The sequence below is a fragment of the Siphateles boraxobius genome, unplaced genomic scaffold, assembly GCF_051911475.1.
Source record: "Siphateles boraxobius isolate OS27281-9 unplaced genomic scaffold, OSU_SipBor_1 49, whole genome shotgun sequence".
NCBI classification, from domain to species: Eukaryota; Metazoa; Chordata; class Actinopteri; order Cypriniformes; family Leuciscidae; genus Siphateles; species Siphateles boraxobius.
In genome coordinates this window covers 6,719,435-6,747,023 of record NW_027509130.1, presented here as the reverse complement: position 1 = coordinate 6,747,023, position 27,589 = coordinate 6,719,435, and the positions used below count along the sequence as shown (strand labels likewise).

Sequence of the window (27,589 nt, the reverse complement as noted above, 5' to 3'; positions counted from 1 at the left end):
GCAAGCGCGCAGCTGAGAAGTCCTGATTATATTGTCTGCTATATTTAGGCCTACTTCTTATTTATTAAGGCAATTGGTTGATGAAACATTGATTAAAATGCGTGGCGCGAGCGATCTCCGACAGTAAACTGATTCTGCTTTGTCACGGGTAAACAGCTGTTGCGACGCGAGCAGTAACGGCCGCGTCCGGTGTAGACACAGTGTTAAAGCTCATTCTGCCTGATAACGCTACGTTACAACATCAAGCAATATTCCAAAAATGTATATAATTATAACACTTTATATAGGGCCATTTTGCATTAAGAGTAGCCTAGTTTCACGTTTAGTACATTTTGCTTACTAATTATTTAAAATAGTATAAAAGTACTGTACATATGTAATTAAAAACGTTTTCATTATGATATTATTCATTTTACTTTAGTAAAAAGATCTGAGTTCTTCCTCCACTGGTAGAGATTAGAGGAATTAAGAGTAAAAATAGAAGATAATAAGGTTTTGTCAGTGACACTTTTTATATATTTATTGATACAAGTTATGACTAAATTAAAAGACAAAGTCGTCGTTAGTGAAGATTATGCAACAGTATTTAGAATATAATATAATATAATATAACATGCAATGCAAACTAGTTTGGTTACAGCTCAGCTGTATAATTCTCATTCTATCATTCCCCCTGCCTCCATTACATATCTGTGTCACACAAGTGTTTGATTACCACATTTGAGTGATCATTGCAAAACGTGTTTATAAAATATATTTATTCTGTTTATAGCTACTGTGTAAAGTACCCATCAAAAGTTTGTACACACCAATAGGAAAGTGTCCAAACTTTTGACTGGTATACTGTACTATAATACACATAAATAATATTGCTACTGTATTATAATATACACATAAATAATATCGGCCGATATATCGGTATCGGGCTTTTTTTACTCCCTAATATCGGTATCGGCCCCCAAAAATCCATATCGGTCGGGCTCTAAGTAGTACAAAACATTGTTGTATTGTTTTTTAACTTGGAACAATCTAGAATCTTAATTGATTTTTATTATTATAAATGTATTGGTGATTTGCTTTCCTTTGAAAATATTTGGAGCTGTAATGATGCTCTATGTGCTATTTTTGAAGATGAATTAATTTTCACACTTAATTGATTTATATTAAGTTTTGTTTTTGCTGTGTTTTTATTTTATTTTGGAGGCTATATAATTGTAACAAGATGATTTTTTGTAAATAAAATCTTTGTGAATTCTCAAAAAAAATTCTCTCTCTCTCTCCATTTCTCTCTCTCCATTTCTCTCTATCTCTCTCTCTTTCTCTCTCTCCATCTCTCTCTCTCTCTCTTTCTCTCTCTCCATCTCTCTCTTCCTCCATTTTTCTCTCTCTCTCCATTTCTCTCTCTCTATTTCTCTCTCTCTCTCTCTCTATTTCTGTGTGACATTTTTTCAGTGTCACACAGGTCATAGAATGATGGGATCAAGGCTTCAAATTTGGGCAGAAAAGTTTCTCTTATATCGGTGTATTTAGTACATATGAGCAGAAAGTGTTTCTCATCCTCTATGTGCTGTAGATCACAGTGTCTACAGATCCTCTGCTCTCTCTCTCTCCATGTTTGTCTGTCTTCCTCTCTCTATCTCTAGATCATGGTCACTTAATCTGTATTTGGAGAGGATTTGTCTTTCTTTAAAATGTTTAATAAATAGATAACTGGCCAATTTAGTGGTTCTATTGAGGGTTGAGTAACATTGGAGTTTATTCTGGAGGTCAAAATGAGCTTTTAGTGATTGATCATGAGTGTCTTTTAGATGTGTGTGTATTTCTTTAACAATAGTTTTGGGGCTGTAGTCAGCGGGGGGGTGTAGTCTGATGGAGGAGTTGAAGAGCGAGTGTGTGTAGAGGAGGAGGTTCTGCTCTCTCTCTCTCTATATTCTCTCTCTCTCTCTCTCGGTGTATGCTGGGAGTTTGGGGAATGTGAGCGTCTCACGGGTGAGAGGAGCGTTTCTGGGGATAGTTTTCCATTACTTTTCTCGGTTTCTTTTTGCACACAAACATATATATATATATATATTTCTTTTAGTTATAGGGTAATTTAGAATTTGAGGAAAAGGCAGAGGGTTGAGATTGAGGTTTCGTCTGTGTCGCTCCGCCATGGAGTCGATGTGTGTGACGCTAGTGTGACAGTCGAAGACGTTTGAATTGATTGATAAAAAATGCAATGATAAACATAATTGTAGAATATTTCAAATACAAAATAAAATAGCACCTAGAGGAAAAATGTTGATAATATTAATTGGAAGACTGCTTGGTTAATCCCCTTTGAATATTGCATTAATATTAAAACCAAAGAAATACATTTTAAAATTTTGCATACCATTTATCCTGTTAAATCATTAATTGCAAGATACTCTGATATTGACGATTTATGTTCCTTTTGTAAAAGTGGGAAAGAGGTGTTGACGCATTTGTTTTTTTGAATGCAAAATTATCCAAAATTTCTGGAAGGAATTGGCAGAATTTATCTATAATTTAGTCAAAATTAAATATTATTTTACTTTAAAGGATATTATTGTGTATTATGAAAACAATGTTAACAAAGGTCTTGAATACATTGTTAATTTATTTATACTGTTGGCAAAATTTTATATCCATAAGCAAAAATATTTAAATTCATCCCCAATATTTAAGATGTTTAAATTAGAATTTGATTGCTTCATATCTTCTCTGAAATTGTTAAAAAACAAAAAGTCATTAACGTTTAAAATATTTTGATATCATTTGTGGTTCCCCTTCTACCAATTAATGTGTCTCCTTGTTTTGTAATATTGTATGGTTACTTGATCTATCTGCAATAAAAAAAATAAAAAATAAAATGTAAAAAAAGTCGAAGACGTGCTCGTGGCGATTGGAGAACAAACAGGATTTGGAAACATTGTATCCGCTTCCAGAATGAACAAGGCTGTGGTTGTGTTTCTGAAGGATCAAAGTTTTGTGAGTAAACTCATCGTGAGCAGCAACATCATATATGATCTATGCGAACACTAATCATTTGAAATGCTTCACGTGTGGTAATATCTTGCTTTAAAAAATGTAATGCCCGCATAAGACACAAGCTGAAGACGATATCAGCAAAACAAATGAAAGTGAACCGGCGGTCGATGGTGAAGCAGAAACTGTGGATAAAAGTAAAAAAACAGAGACCGATAATGAAACCGACAAAGAACAGAGTGAATCGGGTATTCATGAACACAATGAATCTACTGAAGATATAGGCCAAAAGGAATCAGGTGAAAAGAAATCAGGAAAAAAATAAAAATTGTGATGGAGGGGAAAAAAAGAGGAATTTTGAAGAGGCACGGACAAGTGATGCCAAGAAATGTCATCTTGAAAGTTCGGATGATAAAGATGTAGACACTGTTGATAATCGATTGGATAATATAGTACACCTCTGTCTCTCTCTCTGAAAGCACTGATGTGACTGAAGAGATGCTGGTGATGATTGTCTTTCTGAAATGTCAGATATTCCCTCCAATTATGATGAGGATCAGTTTTACACTGTAAAAGAGATTAATGATATCCTTGATAAAACCTTTGGGGAAAAAAGCAGAAGTAAAGGAATTTTTTCTTGATGTGAAAAAGTTTTTGGTTTCAGTGATCAAGATACAAAAGACTGTCGGTTATGAAGAGTTAAGTAGAAAAAAAGATTCAGATTGAAAAAAATGATAACGAATCTGAGAAAAGAAAAAGTTCCTGAATTCTTTATTTTTGAATATAGTTTATTTATGAAGTTAAGCACAAGTGGTGAACTATCTGTCCTTTTTTTGTCTTGTCCTCTCTTTTTTCCCTTTTTCTGTCCTCTTTTTTCATGGAGACCCTTAGAATAGGATCCATTAAAGTAGCAGTGTGTAATTTTTAGCGGCATCTAGTGGTGAGATTTGCGAATTGCAAACAGCAAGTCACTCGCGGCCTAACCCTCGGTTTTCAAACTCGAATGAGAAGCTACGGTGGCCGACGTAAGACAAAAGATGTCGTCGTCTGAGTCAGCAGCAGAGAGTAGTAAGTCAAGCAATGAGGTTTCTGTAACGCTGTTTGTTCGCTGTCGGCTACGGTAGACACATGACGTCACAATATGTTGACCTTCATAGAAGGGGATTCCCGCGCCTATGTAGATATAAATGTCTCATTCTAAGGTAATAAAAACATTACGGCTCATTGAGTAAGGTCTTTATACACCACTGAAAACATAGTTATGGATCTTATATTGCATTTCTGTCAATAGATCCTAAGAACTATCACACATTGCACCTTTAATATCAACGGGTGAAGAGATGGCAGGAAAAGAGCATGTTTAAATGAATACATTCAAAATCAGAATATTAATGTTACATTTGTACAAGAGACGCATAGTGATGTGAAGAATGAAGTGCAATGGGAAATTGGGTGGAGAAGTGATTTGTATATGAGTCACGGTACAAATGTTAGTGGAGGAGCTCCCAAAACACTTGAACGCGCAATGCCAACCGCTCGGCTGGAGGACGCGTTTACCACACGGAGCGGAGAGGAGCGCAGTGCGATTGAGTGACATCATGTCAAAATCACAGGTGATAAAATACCTTTTTGACTGCTCTTTCTCTGCCATAATCGTGAGACTTCGTGGCTTGCGGTCGGTACGCGCCTCTCCTCTTCCGAAATGAGCGAGTCAACCGAGTGCGCGCATGTGGGCAGCTCCTGTTGGTAGTCATAGCAACGAGGGAGAGTGACAGTTGCCCAGTCAATCAGAGCGCTCGGTCCGAATGGAATAATCAGCTGTGTTTATTAAAGCCCTGAGAGGACTACAGACACTCTGCTTTTATAAACTCCTTTTCAGAGTACTTACATCTCAGATATGTATTGGTATAGAAAGAAAGTTTAAACAAATTTGGCAAAAAGTCTTTTAGAAAAAAATTACCTCCCCCACCTTTAATTAATATAACCAATGTGTCTGTTAATGAAATAGAAAGAGGAAGAATTTTGGCTGTTCAAGCAAGTAAAAATGGTTTTGTTTTTGTTTTTATTAACATTTACGCACCAAATACTGGAGCAGAGAGGATACAAATATTTTTAAAATTATATGATTTTTTAAAGCAAAATTGTGATAAATGTGTGGTTGGTCTTAGGGGGTGATTGGAACTGTACAGAAAATTTTACTTTAGATAGAAATGGAGAAGAACCTCTTCCCTCTTTAGCCAAATTTCTACATGATGTTATTAGTAATTCTAATTTAGTGGATGTATGGAGACATCAACACCCTACAGTTAAACTGGGTAAAGTTTTCTCATGATCATATTAGTTCTGCCAGATTAGATAGATGTTACCTTAATAAGAGTAAAAGTAATAGAATTTTAAAGTCAACAATTTGTCCAAATGGGTTCTCCGATCACCATTTATGTATAATTAAAATAAATGTAGGGAAGTCACAAAGTCATAGCTATTATTGGCATTTCAATGTGAAATTGTTTCAAGATGTACTTTTTTGTGAAAAGTTGAATGAGTTTTGGATGGAGTGGAAAAAACAAAAAAGTAATTATGACGATATTGTTCAGTGGTGGGATATAGGCAAAGCACAAATCAGAATTTTTTGTCAAAATTATATAACACAAATGGTGGATCGAAAAACTGTTTTTGAACTAGAAAAAGAGATAAAGCAGATTGAAAGCGAGTTCATTGTTGGAGATGTTGTGAGTTGGGAAGCTGGAGGAAAAAAAAGCTTTAGCCACATTATTCCATGAGAAAGCAAAAGGGACTTTAATTACAGCTCGTTTTGTATTTTTCGCTTTGGAAAAAAAATGGATGCACCAAGTTCCTTCTTTTTTAATCTAGAAAAGAAAGAAAGAGGAAAAAATGATGCTGCATTTGAAAGATGCAAATAGAAATGTGATTTCAGATCCAAATGTAATGAGAAAAGGTAATGAGGTTTTTATATGGACTTATTTGGAGAAGGACAATGTGATATCGGATGCATTGAAGAGTTGCATAAAGACTTATTGAAACTTTCTGATGAACATAAACAACTTGACTCCGGCCTTCAGTTAAAAGAACTGTCTGAAGCTGTTAAAACACTTTCAGCTGGAAAAACTCCTGGTCTAGATGGACTTCCGGCTTCAGTTCTAGAAACATTTCTGGAACCTGCTGAAAGACGATTTTAATGAAGTTTTTAATTAATGTTATCATACTAGTTGTAAAAGAGCGGTTTTATCTCTATTACCCAAAAAAGGTGAAAAATTGGAGACCTGTGGCTGTTTTATGTACAGATTATAACATTTTGGTAAAGTGTCTTTCTAATAGAAACACTATTCACACGTGATAGTGTTTATTAATTTCTAAACCTTTTTTAGAATATATGTTCAATGAATATCAAACATATTGTATCCCTAATAGAAAATAATGGACAATCTGTTTCTGGTAAGAGACATAATAGATATTGCAAATTTGAATGATGAAAATGTTGGCATTCTCGCAATCGACCATGAAAAAGCATTTGACAGAGTTAGCCATTTTTATTTATTTAAAACGCTTGAAGCTTTTGGGGTTGGTCGGAGTTTCACTGCATGGATTAAATGTTGTACAATGATGCGTCTGTAATGTTGAAAGTGGACGGTGCGCTTAGTCGCCCTGTGCCAGTGTCGAGAGGAATTAGACAAGGATCCCGCTATCAGGGATGTTATTCATTGGCCATTGAACCCCTACTTTGCAAGTTAAGGAAAACAGTACAAGGGATTTCAGTTGAAAGGCCTATTAAGTTTGTTGCATATGCTGATGTTACAATTGTAATTAAGAATGAGAAAGATGTGTCTGGTTTAATAGAAACAATGACAATTTATGAAAAAGCATCAACAGCTAGAGTGAACTGGGAAAACTGTGAAGGGTTTTATTGTGGACAAAATAAAAATCCACCAGTGCTCCCAGCAGGTGTTAAGTGGAGTAAAGAAGGATTTATTGTTTAGGGGTTTATTTTGGGACTGAAACATTTAAGATGAATAATTGTGAAGGAATGGTGGTGAAGATGTGTAGCCGGTTGTCTAAGTGGTCATGGTGTTATACCACAGTTATTATATAGGGAAGAGTTTTGGTGATCGATAATCTTGCAGCTTCGCCACTGCGGCATAAAATGAATGTCTTGGACCCGCCAGATGACATCATTCATGAATTGAAAAAAAGATTAATGGGTTATTTTTGGAATGGACCGCATTGGACTAAAGTTGCCATTCTTTTCTTACCAGTAAATGAAGGATTAATAGACATTAAAAGCAGAATTAAAACCTTCAGGCTGCGAGCAGCGCAGAAGTTACTGTATTCAAACCGGTGCTGGACTGAGACCGCTAAAGCCCTGTTACACAAAGTACATGTTTTTAAATATGATTTACATTTGTTTTTAAGTAATCTAACAGAAATGGACTTAAAAGACACTTCTGCTTTTCATAAAACAATGCTGAAAACATTGACTTCAAATTTTCGAGTGAAAAGGAGCTGGTCTGATTCTGGATAAACAAGGAACCTCTTTTTAATAATCTCTTACTTCAAGCTAAAGTGCTTCATTCAGAAAGTCTTCAGAAAACAATGGCAAGAGCGGGACGCACGAGGATAAAGGACTTAAAACATCACGACGAGTGGAAAAGTCCAGCGGAAATGAGTATCTGACAGGAATCAAGTCCGTCAGATTTATGAAATATGTAATGGATGAGATTTTATCATCTTTACCTTCGGCTTATCATCAGAGGTCAAGAGAAGAGAATCTGAACGGACGAGAAAAAGGAGAATTTCCCTGATCTTATTGTTTCAGCTTTTGTGGAAGAACCACAAGAGGAATCAATCCGCACTTATTAGACCGAATTATAAGGCTTCTGAAAAGAGAAGAATTGGCATAATTCATTTTTTAATAGCGGAAACCAAAATAGCAATATAGGTAACAAGAAAAAAACATGATAGAAGTTTTGGTAGATCCAGAGAAAATGTGAAGAGTTTCTGTGACTTCAAGGATCAGAGCAGAGTTTGTTTTAAATTGACCATAAATCTGGTTCGTTTTAAGGAAACACTATGGATCCAAAGTATCATGAGGAAAACCTAATTCTAAATTTTAAAATATATGTAGCAATATATGTATGTAACTTTATTTTATATTTTATGTATTTTTTGTTTTTTGAGTGTCTTGACATTTGATGTGATTATGTAAGAAAGTGTGTAGTATTTTCCCTTTTTTTGTATAAATGAAGTGATTCAAACGTCTCTCTCTCTCTCTCTCTCTCTCTCTCTCTCTCTCTCTCTCCCTCTCTCTCTCTCTCTCTCTCTCTCTCTAAACCCTTGTAATATAATGAAGACACGTGTGTAAGAAAGTGCTGGAGAAGTGATTGTTTATTTGATGTGATCATTAACAGATCCTATCGGATGGGCCTGTGTGCTGGTGTTTCTGCAGATACTCGGGACAGTTATGAAGTTTACAGATACTACTAATGTTTTTCTCAGGTTATCTCTAGGTACAGTATTGATCTTCTTCTTTCATCATCTTCTCTGTTTGATGTTTTTCTACATCAGTTTTTGTTCATGTACAATTAAATACTTTAGTAGATGATATTAAACAATGCAGGACCAGTAAATAATATTAAACAGATTGGTGTGTTTAGAAGAGACACATTTTGAAGAAAGAAATACCTGTCCTTGTGTCTTAATTTATGATTATAATTGTTCTAAATCTGATTCCTGATGGAAACGGCTGACAGACGCAGTGAGACGATCATCAGTTATATTGATTGATCTAATTAATTAACAGTAATTAATTCATTAAAAAGCAGTTGAATACATCATGATAAATATGAATAATTGATCAACACAATGGTTTAAGATGATGTATCTCAGATGAGCTGTAGAAGAATGAAGGACTGAAATCAATCATATCATAAATCACACAGATTAAATACAGTTATGAGAAATTAAATAATATAATCAAGCAAACAAAGACTCTGTATATTTATGTTCAGTTTTTCTCTGTGTCTATGATTTTCAATCATTTCTCTAATATTTTATTAAATGTTAATTAATTCAACTAAAAACATTTTCTAGTGAGTATATAAACATGGTTATGTCCCTGAATGTAAACTGATAATAATCTGCATTTGTTTGATCTTCATATTAAATGTTTAAACTTTTATTACAGGTTTTCACCGTTATGTCCTCATGTATGTGTTTGGATCAGTTGGTGTTGTTTTCCTGTCCTCCGCTGCATTAATAACTGAACTGATCCTGAAAACAGGTAATCAACACTTTCAGGAATATAAACATCACGATAAATATATAAAGTTTAAACTTCTATTAATAAGAATCTTTTTAATCTTGAGTGACTGAAATACTTTGAAGTGTCTCACATTATTTATACAAATATGGATTGATTTCATTTCTCCAACAGTGCTGATAATATTCTGGTATTTTTCAGTGAATGGTGATCGTACGGTTGCGGATCTGAGATTCATCGTCTTTCCGGTTGAATGTGTGTTTGCCGTGTCTGTGCTGATTTCAGGATTATTTGCATCACGTGAGTATAAACCAGAATTGTTTCTATTACAAACCATTTTTCTCATGTCTCACAATCATTTGTCTTTCTTCAGAACAAACACAATTCATCAGAAATAAACAATCCTTTAATTTCCTGAAGTCTGATTCATTCATAGATTTAACACACAGATTGTGTTGATTTGCTGTAAATCTGCTGTTTGATTGACAGTGAGTGTGTTTAATAGCTGAGAGATTTAAACACACTCATCATATTTAAATACAGAATAATATATTGTGTTAATATATTACAATATATTGAATAATACACAAGGAATTGCCACTTTTCATATATTAAAAAATATGTGACAATATATTTACTAATATATCATAATGTATGTAATTTTATATTCAGTAATACACTTCATAATATATAGATGTATATATGATCAGATATGGTGCATGTAAAATATTGCAGATATATTTACTCATGCAGCATAAACGCATATCTAGAGAAATATATAATTACATATATTTCTTATATTATTTAATTATTTACATTAAAAATGTTTCATATTTTCTACATATTTTCATACTCTTCAGCACAATGGTGACCCCAAAAACTCACACATACCAGAAAACCTTTTCCTTTTATATTAAAAAAAATAATAGAGCTTTAAACACTAACAGATCTTCCCCTATATTAATATTGAGCAAAACACATTAATTAACACTTCATCTTAACATTTGCTCTCATTTAACAGTCAGAAGCAAAGCATGTTGGGAACTAGAAATCTGTTGTAATATATATATATATATATATATATATATATATTATTTTATATATATATTTTTAAATTTGAAGTGACAGCAGTTATTAAAATGATGTCTTTATTAAAAGTCCAGGTAAACGAGTAGTAATTTCATATAATTTGAACTGAATGCTCAGATTGAAACAGATCCACTGATGTCTTTTCTCTCTGTTCTGACTTCACAGAGATCACAAACTGTCTGAAGTCTTGTAAGGTTAGTATCATTTATTTAGTTACATTTGACCTCGACATCAGGAGACTTTTAACTTCATACAACAGAATTCTCCAGAAGTATGAGGATGTGAAAGTGTTTAAATGACGTGTGTTGCTCTTAACACAGGATTCAGTGAAATCTAGACGAGAACGCAGATCACAGCAGAAGAAGATGAAAGAGATGAAACCGGGAGATCAGGAAGATTTAGAGATGATGAGTCCTGGAGAAACTCAGCCGGATTCAGTGATGTCACAAACATGAGAAAAATATTTATTCCAGATTTATCATCAACACTTAATACGTTAATGCACAATTTAAAGCTGATTTGAAACCACATGGATTGTGAAAAGTTCAGTGTAGTGACGTTATTCATTGTTAATATTAATAATTTTGTACTGTTTTCTTGGTTTTGTAAATAGCTGTAAATATATGCAGTGTTTTTATTGTTATAACACGTTTGCTTTGTATGTGATGCTGATTTCAGCTGTAAACAAAGTTCACCGGTGTAAATAAATCAGAAAATATGAATATTTAAAACTTCAGATGGCAGATCAGATCCTCTTTTATTACAATATCTACATTATAAAAGCATCGTGACACACATGCTGTTATTTACAGTCAGATAAACTCAGGAGATCGAGAGAACAGAGACAAATAACATTATCATCATGATTGCAGCACTGGAGTTTTAAGAGTTTTTATTTCTACAATGTATGAATTATTAAATATTTTGTCTGATATTATCAGTCCATTTCAATAAAGTTCAGTTGATCTGATGTGTTTTCTTCAGTGTTTTGTCTGATCAGAGAACAGTGTTTAGGCCAGTGTTTCCTCAGCTCTGTGTTCATGTAGTAATAGATCCATGATGAAGAGAAACATATATATATATATATATATATATATATATATATATATATATATATATATATATATATATATATATACACAAGAGAAATACAGTGATTCCCACAGCAGTGAAGATCCTCACCGATATTAATACTCATAATAATATAATAATACAGCTGAGAAACATCCTCACAGAGCCGACAGCTCCTCTACAGGACATGAAACAGATATTAATACTCATAATAATATAATAATACAGCTGAGAAACATCCTCACAGTTTTGCCCGGTCAAAGCTGGACCGGAAGTGGTGGTATCTAGGAGCCGGACAGTCTCAGGGGGCTCAGGATCGGCTTGGCTCCCAAAATTATGTCCGGTTATACATAAAGGACTTCAGGACAAAACAGGCTCTATCTCATTTGAATGAATGTGTGTTATTTGTAGGCCTATATAAATATAGTTGTAAATGAAGGTAGTGAGTAAGGTAAGGTTGAAATGTTAGTAAGGTAAAAGCACACAGAGAAATGTTAACATTAAACACTTTCAGAAAATATATCAGAGTTTGCAATTAGAGGGATTCCTCTCTGAAACACATAAGGTGGGCTTAAATGGTTCAACAGTGAGTAATGGTGAAAAAAGACAATGTTTTCCTTTAAAAATGTAAGATATGTTTACAAACACATGCATGTATTTGTAAACATATCTTACATTTTTAAAGGAAAACATTGTGGACTAAGTATCATAGTAATTTTCATTGTGCCCACATTGAGAAATGTTAAGTTTTCTTCATTCAAGGTTAGCTTGTGTTGGCGATAGTTAGCATGCGTTTTGTGGCACTGTACCATTTTAGCCCATCTTAAAAAGTATAATTTATGGAAATAATCTTCTCTACAAAACAATTTATGATGTATTTATTTGTAAATGAATGTAAAATGAATCACAAAACATTTATTGTTTGCAGTTCACATGTTTAATTCTATAACAGTCTATATCTTTCTGTAAGGCTAATGGTTTGATCTAGAGATTAACTTTGAACAGAAGCTAATATAACTCATCTTTCCATTTAAAGGAAAATTATACACACACAAAAAAAACACATTTATCTCTTATTTGACATAATATCAATGTAGTTACCAAATAAATGGCTGAAAATTGCAGAAATGTGTTGATTTCTGAAGGGTCCCGAAACACCAAATTTTTGGGGTGACTTTGTGAGGTCCACTGAGACTGTGTGTGTGTGTGTGTGTGTGTGTGTGTGTGTGTGTGTGTGTGTGTGTGTGTGTGTGTGTGTGTGTGTGTGTGTGTGTGTGTGTGTGTGTGTGTGTGTGTGTGTGTGTGTGTGTGTGTGTGTGTGTGTGTGTGTGTGTGTGTGTGTTTGTGTGTGTGTGTGAGGTCCCCTGAGAGAGACAGTGTGTGTGTGTGTGTGTGAGGTCCCCTGAGACAGCATGCACATGTAATTGGTATGCAATAACAAATGCCAGGGAAGTAACAAATCACTGGATTGATTAAAATAATGAGCAGCATAAAATATTATTTACTCTCCTTTTTTATTTGACTTCAGAGTTAAAAGTGGGCTTAAAGGTGCTCTAAGCGATGTTGGGTGACATCACTTCTTGTTGACGTTTAAAGTATTGTCAAACAAAACGAAGGCTAGCTAGACCCTCCCTCCTCCTCATCCGCGCACTAACCCCTCAAACCAAATCCTTCTTGTCGGTTATTGGCTGGAACAGTTTGTTATGTTTCGTGGTGCGGGTTAGCCCAGTTTGTTTTTGTTGCCGTTTGTGGAGCCTGGGCTGTCTGCAGAGACCGTGTTTTTTTACAGTGTGTTCAGGGGACAGGCAGCTAGCGGATAGTGAGGAGATGTTTGTTGTATGTGACAAAAAATGTTTTGGCCTAAAAAACGCGTGACATCGCTTTGAGCACCTTTAATGGGTACACTTACCCTATGGATATTAAAAATGATATTTACCTGAATATCTGCAGAGCTCAGCCAGAAAACCGTCATCAAGAGTCCAGAACATTCCCTGAGAGCAAAGATTACGCCGGTGAAATAAATCTGTGTTATTCCTCTAATGCGACTGAATCTGGATCAAAACTCTCAATTGTTGTTCCTTCTTTCCTCTTGCTGGAAAATGTCTGTAATTCCTTCTTTATAAAGTTTCCAGCCCAGAATGAGTCCAAACGTAGAGGCGACAAGCACATGCAGATCAGCCACAATAATGGCTCTGGAAAGATGATAATTAATACATTTATAACTAGCATATAATCTCTTATGACGGTCAAAACATGGGTTTTTATGTGAATAACGCATAATAGTTTTGTGTGAGGAAAAGACTGAACATCAAGTCTTTATTTACTGAATATATCGTCTCTGCACACTGGAGTTTGTTTGTACATAAAGTCTGTATTTATCGTCTCTTGTGTTTTTATTGCATAACTTTGTGCTTTATTTCTAGTGTTGTAAATAAATATATAAAACAAATAAATAACTGTGATTTCTGGCGTGTTTCTACTTCACTCCACTAGATGGCAGAATCGCTCAGCTGGATTCATGAAAAACTTCTTCACTTCTTCTTTCCTGTTATTTGTTGTTGACAGCAAATCAAATACACAATCCAGCTGGAACAGCATAACCAACCAGCAGAAATAAACAATATCAGACCACAAACATGTTATAGAGCAGCAGAAATGTTTCTTATGTGAAAGTGAAGCATCACCATCCACAAAACATCATCCGGATCATTTATCTGAAAGATGCACAAGCAAATAAGCGGCTAATTAACAATAATCACCTCTTCTGTTCATTCAGTGTAACGTTATGCACATAACCCTGAAGTAACATGTATCTGCACGTAAGTTGCCAGCGAGAAAAACACTGACATGAATAAATTACAGACTCTCAAGATGATCTGAGAAAACGAGACACTGATCTTGTTCGTCATTTGGACTCTTCTTTATTTATTCATATGAGTTTATTACATCTCTCTGAACCAAACACACTTAACTTCATAACTGTACAGTTTTCCGGATATGACGGACTGCGGAATGAAGCATTATGGGAAATGAAGTTTACGACACTTGTCCTCACAGGCCATTGGATTTACAACACAAACGAGAATCAAGTCAAACAAACAATAAATACATGTTTATTCATTAATAATATTTTTGATTTATTTTAATTATATAAATTATTGAATTGTATTTTTGTTTAATTGTGATTATTTATTATATTTTAATAAATATATCCTAATTATATTCTATTTTTAAACCAGTGAAAAGCTGAATACCATACTGATTTATTTAGTTTTTTTCTATTTCTGCACTATATTTCTTTGCATTATTTGCATACAATATTCTATTCTTTTCTATTCTATTCTATTGACATTAAATTCCGCTTAAGGTGAATGAAGAACATCTTAGGTCACGTTTAATGTTTTACAAATAGTGAACAATATTTATTATGTGTTTTATTGTATTTTATTGTATTTTATTTGTTTTGTTTTATATATTTTGTTCTGTTTTGCTTTGCTCTGTTTTATGTTATTTTATACATATATTTATTGGTTTCCTTTTATTTATATTGTTTTGCTCTGTTATATGGCATTTTGTTTTATGTTGTATTATATTTGATTTATCTTGTTTTGTTCCGGTTTTTTTGTTGTTGCTCTGTTTAATGTTATTTTTATTATTTTTATTTTATTTAAAAAAAATGTTTGCTTTGTTTTCTATGATATTAATTCATATGACGTTATTTTTTTCTATTAGATTTTTCCTGTAAAAAAATGACTTTCCAACTGTGCGTTTGTGTGTGTGTCAGAGAGAGAGAGAGAGAGAGAGAGAGAGAGAGAGAGAGAGAGAGAGAGAGAGAGAGAGAGAGAGAGAGAGAGAGTCTACTGTCTGTCTGTCTCTCTCTCTCTGCATTGCAGCCCAGCGCTGGCTGCTGGAAGTCAAACCCAAATGGCGACGTCCAGCTCCAGTAGTAACCCTTCATCTTCCTCCTCCTCCTCCTCCTCCAGCAGCGCACAGCAGCACCCGAGCCAGAGCCAGCAGCACATCAGCAGCAGCAGCTTGAGCACCATGAGCAGCATGCAAGGTCAGAAACACACCGAGCCGCCCGAACCGAGCCGCAGCATTATTATATCATCATCACATCGGATGACAGTTTACACACATCACACACACACACACACACACTGCGTTATCAGCGCTGCAGCTTTAACTCAGCCATTGATTTAGCATCGCATTTACTAGCTCTGAATTGTAGTATTATTTCAAATCAGTAGCCTTTATACTTGTAGTTTTCATTCTAGTTTTAGAGTCTTGTTAGCCGCTCGGCTAACTGCTTTAGTCAAACACTGACAGGCCTGTGAACATTTCATTTCGCTGAATGATAAATGCATTATTTACTACGCAAACTGTGTATGAGTCAGTATTTTGTATGTCCATGTCTCTGTTAGTATTACATTAATTCGTTTAATGCCGTCGTTTGTTTTCTGACTGTCATTGGAGTTTGTTGACATGTTTAGCTGGAGGGCTAACAGGCTAACGATACCTTAATGCTAGTATGAAATGTAGGTAAATGCGCGTGGATCTTTGGGGATTAAAATGTTGTTTATTAATCAATGAAAAGATTAAGATGCTGTTTAAATCATTTGTGGATCACCACACAAATATTTACTGCTGATTTCTTAAGGAAGTGACTTGAATCAATGGAAAGATGCTAGTCTAGATGATTTATCAATCACATAAACCAGGGTTTTTCAATCTTTTAGATGCCAAAAAGGGCCCCAAATATATGATCATCATCATTTAAAAGACATCTTTATAGTTTGCTGTGTAAATACGCAAGTTATACAATGAAAACATAATACTATAAATGTCCAAAATATTATTTTAAAGATATTTAGTTTCTACTGTTAACTTTACGTTTTTGTTTCTACACATTACTGTACTTTACTATTGTAGTAATTTCCTTATTTAGGAATTAAATAAGAATTTACTCCATTTATTATTTATAAGTTGTTTACCTATTTATTCTATTTTGAATAATTTATATATTTATTTAATTGTTTGCTTATTTATTTTAATCAATTTTTATTATTTTTTTATCTCTTATTTTATAATTTATTTATGTATTTATGCATGTTTTATGTATATATAGAACACTTATTTTAATACAATTTTAATTTGTTTATTTGTTTTTTTTTAAGCACATTGTTTTAAATCATGATTTATTTTACACTCTTTTTCTCTAATCTTTTCAACGCCCCCATTTTGAAAACCCCTGACATTAACTACAACATAAATCTATTTATGATTTTTATTTGGGTATTTTTATGACTCAAATTACTACATGATATATGTTTATGATTGATATTTATGTGATCGAGTCATTTAGGACATTATCTACCATAACTTTACCCTAACATTTTTAAGGTATAATATGGTTTAATTTAGGACATTAACCAGCCATAATAGTTTACATTATTTGTGTTTATCATCAAATGTGGATATGTGTGGAAAGCAGACAGCAGCTCTAACAATAATTACTGCTTATTTTAGCTTGAAATGCGACTCTTTCAATGGTCTTGGTTTATTTTGGTATGGTTTGGTGTAGTGGTCAAAAGATATGAGCTGGTGACTGAAAGGTTGCAGGTTTGAACAAGGACACCGATGTGTTTAAATTGTATGTTGTATTAAAAATGGCTGTACTACACCAATATTTTAAGGTGCTGTAGTAAAAATGACAGCAAAACAGTAAAGAGAATTATTTACTTTATGCAATTCTTTATAGTTTTAAATTCTTATTTTGTGGTGAAATATGAAGCAGACATGTTTTATGATGAGAGGACTTGTTAGTGCATGTTTGCTGATTAGTTTTTGTGTAGAACTACTGCATATGTAATTGTGTTTTACTCTGGTATCGCTTTCTTTATATGACAGTTATTATCCAGTTGACTGAATTTTACTGCTAGGATGAAGTTAAATTTGAATCTCAACGTAAAAGCCCTTCAGTTTTGCATGAGTGTTTTTGTTTGAAAAAGTTTCTCACTTTTTCCGTGCTTCTCCAACGTCACACCAGTCCATTCCTGTATTTCCTGAAAGCGCTGTGTGATGTGATTGGCCTAGGTTAATTGGGAATGTTATTCATTGGCTTCACATTTACAGGAGGAGGAATCATCACATGAATCATCTTCGCATGATTTATGAAGTTAATCTCAGCGTTCTTGTGTTCAGAATCAGATAAACCTTTTGTAGATCATGTTCATTACGGATTTGTGTTGCAAAAGTTCCTTGTTGTTAGTCTGTAAAAATTATTTTTCAGAGTTCTAAATAAAACTATTATTGTAGAGTTCCATTCTATTTGGAATTTTACTTTTAATTCAGTTACAGTGTTTCCTTTTGACATTTACTGTAGCATTTCTGAGTGAAAATTGTCAAACCTAATCATGTTTATCTGTTATGAAATATCCTAACATGAATCTTTTTCCAGTATAGGCTGCATTTCTTAACGCTCTGAAGTTCAGCTGGACGGATAAATGTGTTTAATGAAATGCATTATTTCCCCTCATGATATTTCTCTCCTTTATCTCTTGCTTCCTCTTACCCACAATCCTCCCTGATGCCGGACCACGGTGAGACCTTGTGAAATTGTTCTTCCCAGAACTGCCGAATATTTTATTTTCTCTTCTTCATGTTTTTTTTTTTAGTCTGGTATTTTCCTTTATTTTACATTCTGCTGATTTCCGGTTGCTGTTGTGTGTGAAACTCCTCTGCATGTTTCCCATGTTTACCGGTTCGCTGATGCACATCCCGGCACAAAGGTTTGCTTTAGTACGGCTCAGATGCTCAACGTGAGCCACTTTTCCTACATTTTGATGTTTAATGGGAACTTAATGGCTATGAAGATCAGGTTATGGAGACAAAATGAAGCTGTTTTTCCAGATCAAACCCTGTTTCTGTGTTGATGAGTGAAGTGTTCGTTGTTCTTCTCACCACCAGGGTTTCAGATAAACCTGTCTGGACTTCCCCAAAGTAAGCCAAGCCTCCTAAACCGTGTCTGTCCGCTGTGCTCGCGTCTGGGAAACCTGTCCTCTGTCCTCGACACTAATCCGTCCTCACGTGGGCTCTGCTAGACTTGTGCTGGTCTACGACTGAACGCTCTGCATGCTAGAGTTAGTCGCTCTGTCCCGAGTCAGTCCTAGATCAACTTAAAGGGATAGTTCACCCTTGAATAAATTTAAGGCTTAATTTACTCACCCTGGTGTTGTTCTAATGCCGTACGCCCATCTTATCTTTATGGACTACAGAATGAAAGTTTAATAAAAATATATCTTGCTTGCACTTTGTGAAGAAAGTACATGAATACTTTTTTGGGGATTTCTTGCCGTTGTTCAAAAAAAAGTCACTGTTTAGATTGAAATAGGCAAATGCTTAAGAGTCTATAACTGGGTCATTATTGCACTGATTATTATGTTTTTAGGATGTTATATGTTTGACATCAGTTCTTCTAACCATAATTGAAGGAGTGTAAACTTAAACTCATTGAAAGTCTTTGGGTTGTGCTGGTGGAGACTTTACAGAGTGCTGGACTCTTGCATTGACAATACAAGATCTTCACCAGAAATAAATCTTGTGATGTTATTTCCATCAAGAGGTGCATACATTTTTGGTGAAGATCTTGTATCGACAATGCAAGAGTCCAGCACTCTGTAAAGTCTCCTCCAGCACATCCCAAAGACTCTCAATGAGTTTAAGTTTAACATATAACATGCTAGAAACATAATAATCACTGCAAAAATGATCCAGTCATAGACTCTTAAGCATTTGCCTATTTAAATCCAAACAGCAGATTTACATTTTTTGTTGACCAGGCAGTGTATTTCGTGTCACATTTTTGTTAATCTTTATTTCTCATAACTTGTGTGCTTTCTTGGAAGTGAATTGGGATGCTTAGAGTCTCACGACCGAATGCGTGCGTCCCATAACAGTGCACAGAAGACCAATCGCAAAGGTCAAGAATTTTGTACATTAAATAATACATTATTATTCACTCTGCAGTGATTTGCCGGGATCTGTGAGTGCGTTCTCACACAACCCATAAAGATCCCGTAAAGACACATGACGTCAGGATGAGACGTGTAACGTACGCGTCGAAAACATGTACACGCGCACTGCGGCGCACACTGTTCCACAAAGCTGGCGAACGATCTCAGCTTCAGCGCGGATAGTGAGGAGCTCCTGGTCTCTGCTTCGTTCCAGTTTGCAGACATTTGTTCGTCCTTTCTTTGTTGATAACGGACACAAACTTTCTTCTTAGAGCAACAGAGTTGCCCGATGGCACGAGCGTCATCACTATGACACACCCCTTACGGCATTGGTCCTGGCTTTTGTTCACACACCGCGCGTTCCGGTGTGGTGCCGAATTCTGACCCCCGCCAAATTATTACTCCCCTAGTATGGTAGGTTTAGGATTAGTTGTGGGGGACGGATTAGGATTAGGGGTGGGGTTAGGATTAGGCAATCAGATACTGATTTCAACGAGGGGGGTAATAATTTGGCAGGGAGTCGAAATTCGGCACAACACCCGGACTGATTCCGGCAATGTAACTAGGTCCCCAACCCGGCATCGATGCTGGTATCAATCCCGGGTCGTGTTTGTGTTCACACAGAAGGCGTTCTGGCAATTTCCCGGCAGTTTCCCGGTATCAACGCGCTGTGTGAAAGGGGCTTCAGAGAACGGCTGCGGACACACAGCATCGAGTCGTCTGGGAAGCTGAAGATCTCTCCGGAGCAGCACTGGGACTTCACAGCGGAAGACCTGAAGGATCTCGGAGAGATCGGCCGAGGAGCGTATGGATCCGTCAACAAGATGGCGCACAAACCCAGTGGACAAATCATGGCTGTCAAAGTAAGACACTCTTACAAATACAGGTTCTTTATTGGCATTGATGATTCCATAAAGAACCTTTAACATCCATGGAATCTTTAATTCCACAAAAGGTTCTTTATAATGGAAAAAGGTTCTTTAGAATATTCAAATGTTCACACTAAGAAAACTATTTATTTTTGGTTATTTGTGGTTCTTCTATGGGATCACTCTGAAAATCATCATTTTCTAGGCACAGGAACAGTTTCTTCCTACAGGCCATTTCCCTTCTGAACAGTTAACATACCTCCCAAGGCATATGTCTGTAAATGCAGTACTCCCACTGTTTAGTGCAATATCTTAAAAATTCAGGTAATATTTATATGTACTATTCAAAATACTGTAAATATGTTCATATTCTGTAAATGTTTATTCGGACTAAACCCAACTGTGACCTTATATATTTTTATTTTATAGTATTTTCATATTTTTTATAATTTTATTCTTAGAATTTGTATACGTTTCTTGTTGTAGTTGTATTTGTATATGTGCACTGGAAGCTTCAGTACCAAGGAAAATTCCTTGTGTGTGCAAGCACACTTGGCAATAAAGCTCTTTCTGATTCTGATCATTTGGAAGCATTATTTTCAAATATGATAAGTTATTGACTGGTTTTATTTATACTTTAGGTTGTTTTTTAAAGTTAAACTCGTTTCACAGATTAAATTGAATAAAATGAAACACCAAAGTGGCAAAACTTTCTAAAAAAGGCAAGGTTTCTGAATGCAAATCGAGTCAGTATAGACCAAGTGGTTACCAGACAAGACATGAAGGTCGTGTGTAAGAAAATGAGTCAAAATAAGCAGAACTTGTTGGATTCGATCAATTTCGTGGTGCCAGGTCATATTGAAAAATGTAGCTTGACGCAACTAGTACCACCTAAACAGGGATCATAAGAACTTACGTGTGTGTGTGTGTGTGTGTGTGTTTATGTATAAATATATATATATATATATACTGTATGTTTAAGTGCAACGCTACTACTGAGGGTAAAATGTTAAGTGTATTCTGAATTAAAAACTGTAAAACAGCAGTATTTAGCATTACAGAATATTTTCTATTGTGCTGTTTATTTTTCTGAACACTTTACAGGGTTAAGTTAAATCTATTTTTGTTTAAATAATCTGTTTTATTAAATGTACTGTTTCAAGGTTATTTGCCAATACTGTTTTAAGATGCTGTAAACATATTTTTATATATTTTTGGTAACTCACTTTAAAGGTTAATTCAGGTATTTTAGTAATATGGAGTTATAACTGACCAGCTGATATTTTTCCTAATTGTGTAGTTTCTTAGTGGGACATTATTATTATGTCGTGCAAAGGGAAAATGACATGTTTAATTGTGATACTGTGTAAACATGTTATTATGCTGTTCATAAGCGATTGCTCTGACTGTTAGTGCTCTGTCACTGAAACCGCTGATAAGATGGGTCTGTTGAGAGCAAAAGACGGACCAAAGACATGTAAACAAACCTAAAACGGGGCATGATGTCACAAAATGCGACCCTAAAAAAGACAGAATGCTCAAGCATGTTTTTTACCAATCGTGAACATAGCCCTATGCCTTTAGGATCAGTATCTTTAGGTTTGGTGGTAAAATGCCAATGTGAACGCTAAGCTGACCAGGACTAAATGTTTTTTTTTTTTGGTCTGGACCAAACGAACAAAGCCAACCGAATTGTGAACACACCCTAAGAGGACTCTGAGCATGTCTGTTTTACACACCCTGATGAGGCTTATTAGCCGCAATGCGTCCATATGTGTTTGAATGTGATTGTTTTTGTTTTTTATATTATAAATCCATGAGTAAATAAAGGCTTTTTACATTTTCCTTATCCTCAATTGCCTTGGCCTAATATGTTTCTTAACGGGTTGAAATATGCCCTATCCAAAGAGCATCGGGAAACAACGATTTTTACTCATTACTCTTTGCATTTCTTGTTTTATTTAAACATTTTTTTCTCATTAGGTTCTCAGGCTTGTAGTAACATTAGCAGTCAGTTGGTGGCGCTTGATAGCACTTCACTAGGTCCACAGAGGAGGAGCTTGTCTAGGTCAATTAGCCATTATTTTGTATTATCTGTATTAAGCCTATTATTTAAGGGGTAAAGTGTTTTAATCATTGAATATGAACAAATAGTTTGCATATTAGTTGTCTGCTGGGCATATACTATACAATACTAATTGTTACAACTTTTTAAATGTTTTTGTAACTTGAAACCAATGTAAAGTCTTTTTTTAAACCCCACAGAAATCATTTTCTAATAACTTTAACCAATATTTAAAAACATCTGTAAATACATAACCGATCTCTAGAACCACTGCACATGGAGAACATTAAAAACTGCTTGACAGAAAAAATTGGATACCAGACTTGGAATTCTGGGCCCGTATCCCTAAAGAATTTTTGTGCAAAAAGTGGCTCCTAGCGGCCAAATTCTAAGAAAATTCTCAGAGTCATGACGTTTTCTTAGAATTTCCCCTAAAAGTGACACGAAAATCCCACTTAATATAAAAGCTATTCCTCAAGATTCCTAGCGCTTAAAAGGGCTCCTAAGGCGAGATCTGCTAAGAGCGGGAAGAGGACTTTTAGTGGCTTAGGAGTTCCCCTAAGCAGCTGCACAAAATGGCCAACAGAGGAGGAAGGAGAGATGTCCTGCAAACACTGGATGACAGGGAATTATTGAGACGCTATAGACATTGATAAAAGCTGAGCCGTGTTACCCTCGTTAGGACCACACTGAGTTGTAACGTTGCAATTTCTTTAAGGACAGCCCCTTGAGATAGGCCATCTTGTTTTCAATGGGGTCCATATGGGAGTGAAAGTACAAAATATGCCAGCTAGGATATTAATATGAGCAAATAAGACACGAATCATTATTTGAACAGGGTGTAATGAGCTTAAGTTTTCACATATTTTAGATTCTAATGTTAGGCTATAACCCCTACAGCTTACTATTCATTTTCCAGATATTTTCTTGAATGTGAAATATTATTTACAATTACAGTCTGCATAAGATTAGAGTGTATAATTATGTTTATTGATTTGAGGGTACATCCTTTGCTCATTATCACCAAAAGTTCATTTTCATCAAACTTGTAGGATCAACCAATCACGGCTTTTGAAATGATGACTCATACCCAGCAACGGGGTCAACCACACCTCCTCACTAAGATAGGATTTTCCATCCATTCCTTGCTCAGAGTTCACTGAAAATGTTCTGGAATCACTTCTAAGCTAAAACTCCGGGCAAGGAATTTTTAGGTTAAGTTAGGAGCTCTCTGAGAGGATTCTCAGAATCTTTAGGGATACGGGCCCAGTTTTATAGATGGCTGTGAATCAATTGGCTGTTTTTGGACAGCTTTATTTATTTATTTTAATGTTTTTTTTGTTTGTTTTTTTCTCCTGCTGTTTACAGTGACACTGATCTCTCCTGACACTGACATTCAGGCTCCTCTGGTCACCAGTCAACCAGCTGTGGCCGCCATCAGCAACGGCACGTACAATATTCATCATTAATCTTATCAATTACTAACCTCATCTTGCATTGCACTGCACACAAGCACATCAGGGTTTTCAATTGTCTGATCATTTCAGTGAGCATGAGAAAGATAGATATTGACTTGGAGATGATAATACTTTTAATCCTTCAAAATGTTTAACCATCGCAGGGAATCTCTCTGCATCTCTACCGCTGTTAATGCCCAGCGTGAAGAAGTCCTGGCATGAGGACACCACTCAGGACCTGAGGAATCACCTAGTGCACAAACTGTGAGTCCAAGAGGAACCATCTCTCATGGTCATGCTGTGACCATAATGGGTGTCTTTGGTTGTTTTTGAGCAATTTTTAGCCCCTGCAATGAATGCTTCTCCGTCAGGGTTCAAGCCGTATTCCCAGTCCCAGACCCTGCAGCGCTGCTGGACAGACGCTTGGCGAACTTGGTCGCTCGTAAAGTGGAAGAGATCTTCTATGAGTCTGCCAACAGCAGGGTAAGGATATAAACTTTCAATTCAATTCACATTTATTTGTATAGCGCTTTTCACAATACACATCGTTTTAAAGCAGCTTTACAGAAAATGCACATTACATTTAGGGTGATCTGCTATATGAGGTAACTCTCTTAAGTTATGTATTTCAGAAATATACATATTGAAATCACTGTTAGCTGAGCACTGCTGAGCAGTGAAAAAAACTGGCTTTACCTTCACGTCACATTGTAGATCACAGCATTTTCTCCACATGATGCTATTCAGTATCCACAGGAATCCGCTACAGTGTCTGAGGGGTTTCAAGTTTTCCCTGGTGTCTGCACGCACAATAAGTGGGTGGGCAATACTGTATGCTAATGTTACGTCTTGACGTCACAACGAAACGGCTTATGACTCATTTGAAAAATTATTTATTTCATTGACTCAGAGTCGACTCTTACTTTTAAAAGACTTTATATAAAAAAGTGTTATATACAGTGAACTTTCAGATTTAAAACTTTGCAGGATGTTTTCATTTACTTAGAGCTATGTTTGACACTATATAAAAGGTCATTTTAAAAAAGCCTTAATAGGGGCACTTTAACATACTATATAAAAATATCAGTGGGGTATTTTGAGCTAAAACTTCACATACACACTCTGTGGACATCAAAGACTTATTTTACATCTTGTGAAAAGGGAATTATACCACCCCTTTAATTTAAACAATGTAATAATTTAAGGCAGAAACAATGAGCTCATTGAAGTAATGAATAAAAGATCAGTTAATCACACAGTAGATAAACTGTTTAGGGCCTTATAGGTCAGTAACAATACTTTGTAATTGATACGGAGCTCAATAGGTAACCAGTGTAGAGATGATAAAATTGGTGTTGTATGATCATATTTTCTTGACCTAGTAAGAACTCTAGCAGCTGCATTTTGTACTAACTGTAGCTTGTTTATTGAGGATGCAGGACAGCCAGCTAATATAGCATTACAATAATCTAGTCTCGAGGTCATGAATGCATGAAGTAACTTTTCTCCATCAGAAACAGAGAAGTTAGCATGTTCAAGAGCTTAGCAATGTTTCTAAGGTGGAAGAAGGCTGTTTTTGCAACATATGAAATAGGATTTTCGAAAGACGAATTGCTGTCTAATATAAATCCCAGGTGTTTAACTGTAGAGGATTAAATTACACTACTTCCTTCCAAATGCAAATTGCATTCTAGGAGATTGTGTGTACAGGTTTTTGGTCCAATAAGTAATACCTCAGTCTTAGCTGAATTGGATTGAAGAAAATTACAGGTCATCCAATATTTTATATCTTTAACACATTCTGTCAACTTAGACAATTTATAGAATTCATCCGTCGTGATGTAATATATAACTGAGTATCATCAACATTTCTTATAATATTACCACTTGGTAGCATATTTATTGAAAATGGCAGAGGGCCTAACAGAGATCCTTGTGGCACTACATAATTTACTGATATTATCTTAGATCCCCCCCCCCCCCCCCCCCCCGCTCCCGCCCCCATTTAAATAGACCAAATGGTAAAGGTCTGATAGGTACGATCTAAACCACCTTAATGCCTGTCCCTGAATACCAGTGTGATTTTTTTTTGGTCGATCTAAGAGTATTTTATGATCTATAGTGTCGAACGCAGCACTAAGATCAAGTAAAACTAATATTGAGATACAGCCTTGGTCAGAAGCTAGAAGTAAGTCATTAGTAATGTTAACGAGTGCAGTTTCTGTGCTGTGATGTGGCCTAAATCCAGACTGAAATTTTTTTATATACATATAATTATTGTGCAAAAAAGAGCATAATTGAGCGGACACAACTTTTTGTAGTATTTTAGACATAAATGGAAGATTTGAAATGGGTCTGTAATTTTTTTTATTCATTTGGATCTAATTGTTATTTCTTTATGAGAGGCTTAATAACTTGAAAGATCTTGGAACATGAGAGATAAACGAGTTAATAATATTGAGAAGAGGCTGTTCTGCTACAGGTATCAACTCTTTCAGTAGTTTAGTGGGTATTGGATCTAACATGTTGTTGGTTTAGATGCAGAGATCAGTTTATTTAGCTCTTCCCGTCCAATAGTTGCACTGCAATTGTTCTTGAGGGGCAATAATTGAGGCTGAATCATAAACGCTGTTGAAGGTAGAACATTTACAATTGTATTTCTGTTACTTTCAATTTTCTCATTGAAGAAATTCATAACGTCATTACTATTAATCTGTAATGGAATAATATGTTCAGGTGATGTCTGTTTATGTTAATCTAGCCACAGTACTAAATAAAAATCTTATTTTATAACGGGAAGTGTTGTCTTTCCACGCATTTTCATGCCATATTTCATTTTTATTTGTTTGTTTGTTTACCTTTGTTTAAACTACAAAAGCTGTTCAGTGTTTATATATATAAATATATATATATATATATATATATATATATGTGTGTGTTCAGGCTGAGTATTACCACTTGCTTGCTGAGCAGATCTACAAGATCCAGATTGAGTTGGAGGAGAAGAAAAGGTCAAAGCCGGCCATGAGCACTCAGGATCCTTAACACCCGGCCTTCACCAGCTCGACTCTACGGGACCTGAACAAGCCATTGACAGTCACATTAGATTTGGGACAAATCAATCATGTGACGGGCAGAATTTTGAGCTGGATCTAATTTGAGTGTATAATAGCAGGCAGAATATGTAACTTATAGAGAGCAAACATACAGTACAGTACATCTCCCTCTTGATTTATGTTCTTTCTGATTGTTCTTTGCTCTTTATACTGTTTATTGTTGTTTTATGTTATACAGAAGGCTGTATCATCTTTGCAATTTAGAGGAATAAGTGAATGTCATCATTTGAAGGTTTTCAGCATCACAGGTTGATGTTGTGAAACAGTAATTCTCTGTATTCTTTGTTAGATAGAAAAACACTTGAAGTCAGATGAAGTCAGACTGAGCTTTGAGAAAGATGCAACTAAAGTTAATAAACCCTTTCTTTACCAGAGATATGAGATGTTCTTTCCTGCAAACTTTCTATTAAACACTTGTTAGCGTTATTATTTTTGTGAATGGACGTCATTCACGTATGTTCATATTTGCAAAGTGTTTATTTTTCATAATTAACTTGAATGATTAATTATTTCTTCTCAACCAGAGAAACAGGAATCTAGAAATAAAGACCATCACGCAAAATGTTACATGGATTTTAAAAATACAAATAAAAGTATTTAGTTATGTTCTGTGATTGAGATATTTCTTCTCCTTAATGATTTAGA

The 27,589-nt window shown here is 35.2% G+C and overlaps 3 protein-coding genes across 8 annotated transcripts in view; 2 read left to right on the top strand and 1 right to left on the bottom strand.

The window, feature by feature from the left end:
* LOC143710966 (uncharacterized) overlaps nucleotides 1–11,321 on the top strand; it is an 86,410-nt gene extending 75,089 nt beyond the window's left edge. For 2 of the 4 annotated variants that reach the window (XR_013194713.1, XR_013194712.1), the window contains exons 12-16: nucleotides 8,412–8,499; nucleotides 9,188–9,283; nucleotides 9,464–9,562; nucleotides 10,517–10,545; nucleotides 10,672–11,321. Coding sequence is in view for 2 of the 4 variants with exons in the window: in XM_077202238.1 (XP_077058353.1) it covers nucleotides 8,412–8,510; nucleotides 9,188–9,283; nucleotides 9,464–9,562; nucleotides 10,517–10,545; nucleotides 10,672–10,806 (458 nt within the window). In the remaining 2 variants the exon portion in view is untranslated. Of the gene's footprint in view, nucleotides 1–8,411; nucleotides 8,511–9,187; nucleotides 9,284–9,463; nucleotides 9,563–10,516; nucleotides 10,546–10,671 lie in introns of all 4 variants that reach the window. The other 2 variants (XM_077202238.1, XM_077202237.1) reach the window with 1 other exon arrangement.
* Nucleotides 1–27,589, bottom strand: part of LOC143710998 (MIF4G domain-containing protein B) — a 1,123,636-nt gene that overhangs the window by 538,598 nt on the left and 557,449 nt on the right. The gene's annotated exons all lie outside the window — the stretch shown is intronic.
* Nucleotides 15,057–27,548, top strand: LOC143711000 (histone acetyltransferase p300-like). 2 transcript variants are annotated; one of them, XR_013194718.1, is made up of 6 exons: nucleotides 15,057–15,482; nucleotides 20,062–20,300; nucleotides 23,740–23,817; nucleotides 23,993–24,092; nucleotides 24,200–24,311; nucleotides 26,772–27,548. XR_013194718.1 is itself a non-coding variant. In XM_077202299.1 (5 exons), the coding sequence occupies exons 1-5, from the start codon at nucleotides 15,347–15,349 to the stop codon at nucleotides 26,871–26,873; spliced, it is 528 nt and encodes a 175-aa protein (XP_077058414.1). In that variant the 5' UTR covers nucleotides 15,057–15,346; the 3' UTR covers nucleotides 26,874–27,548. The 2 variants fall into 2 exon arrangements, 1 of the variants encoding a protein (XP_077058414.1); XM_077202299.1 differs by lacking the exon at nucleotides 20,062–20,300.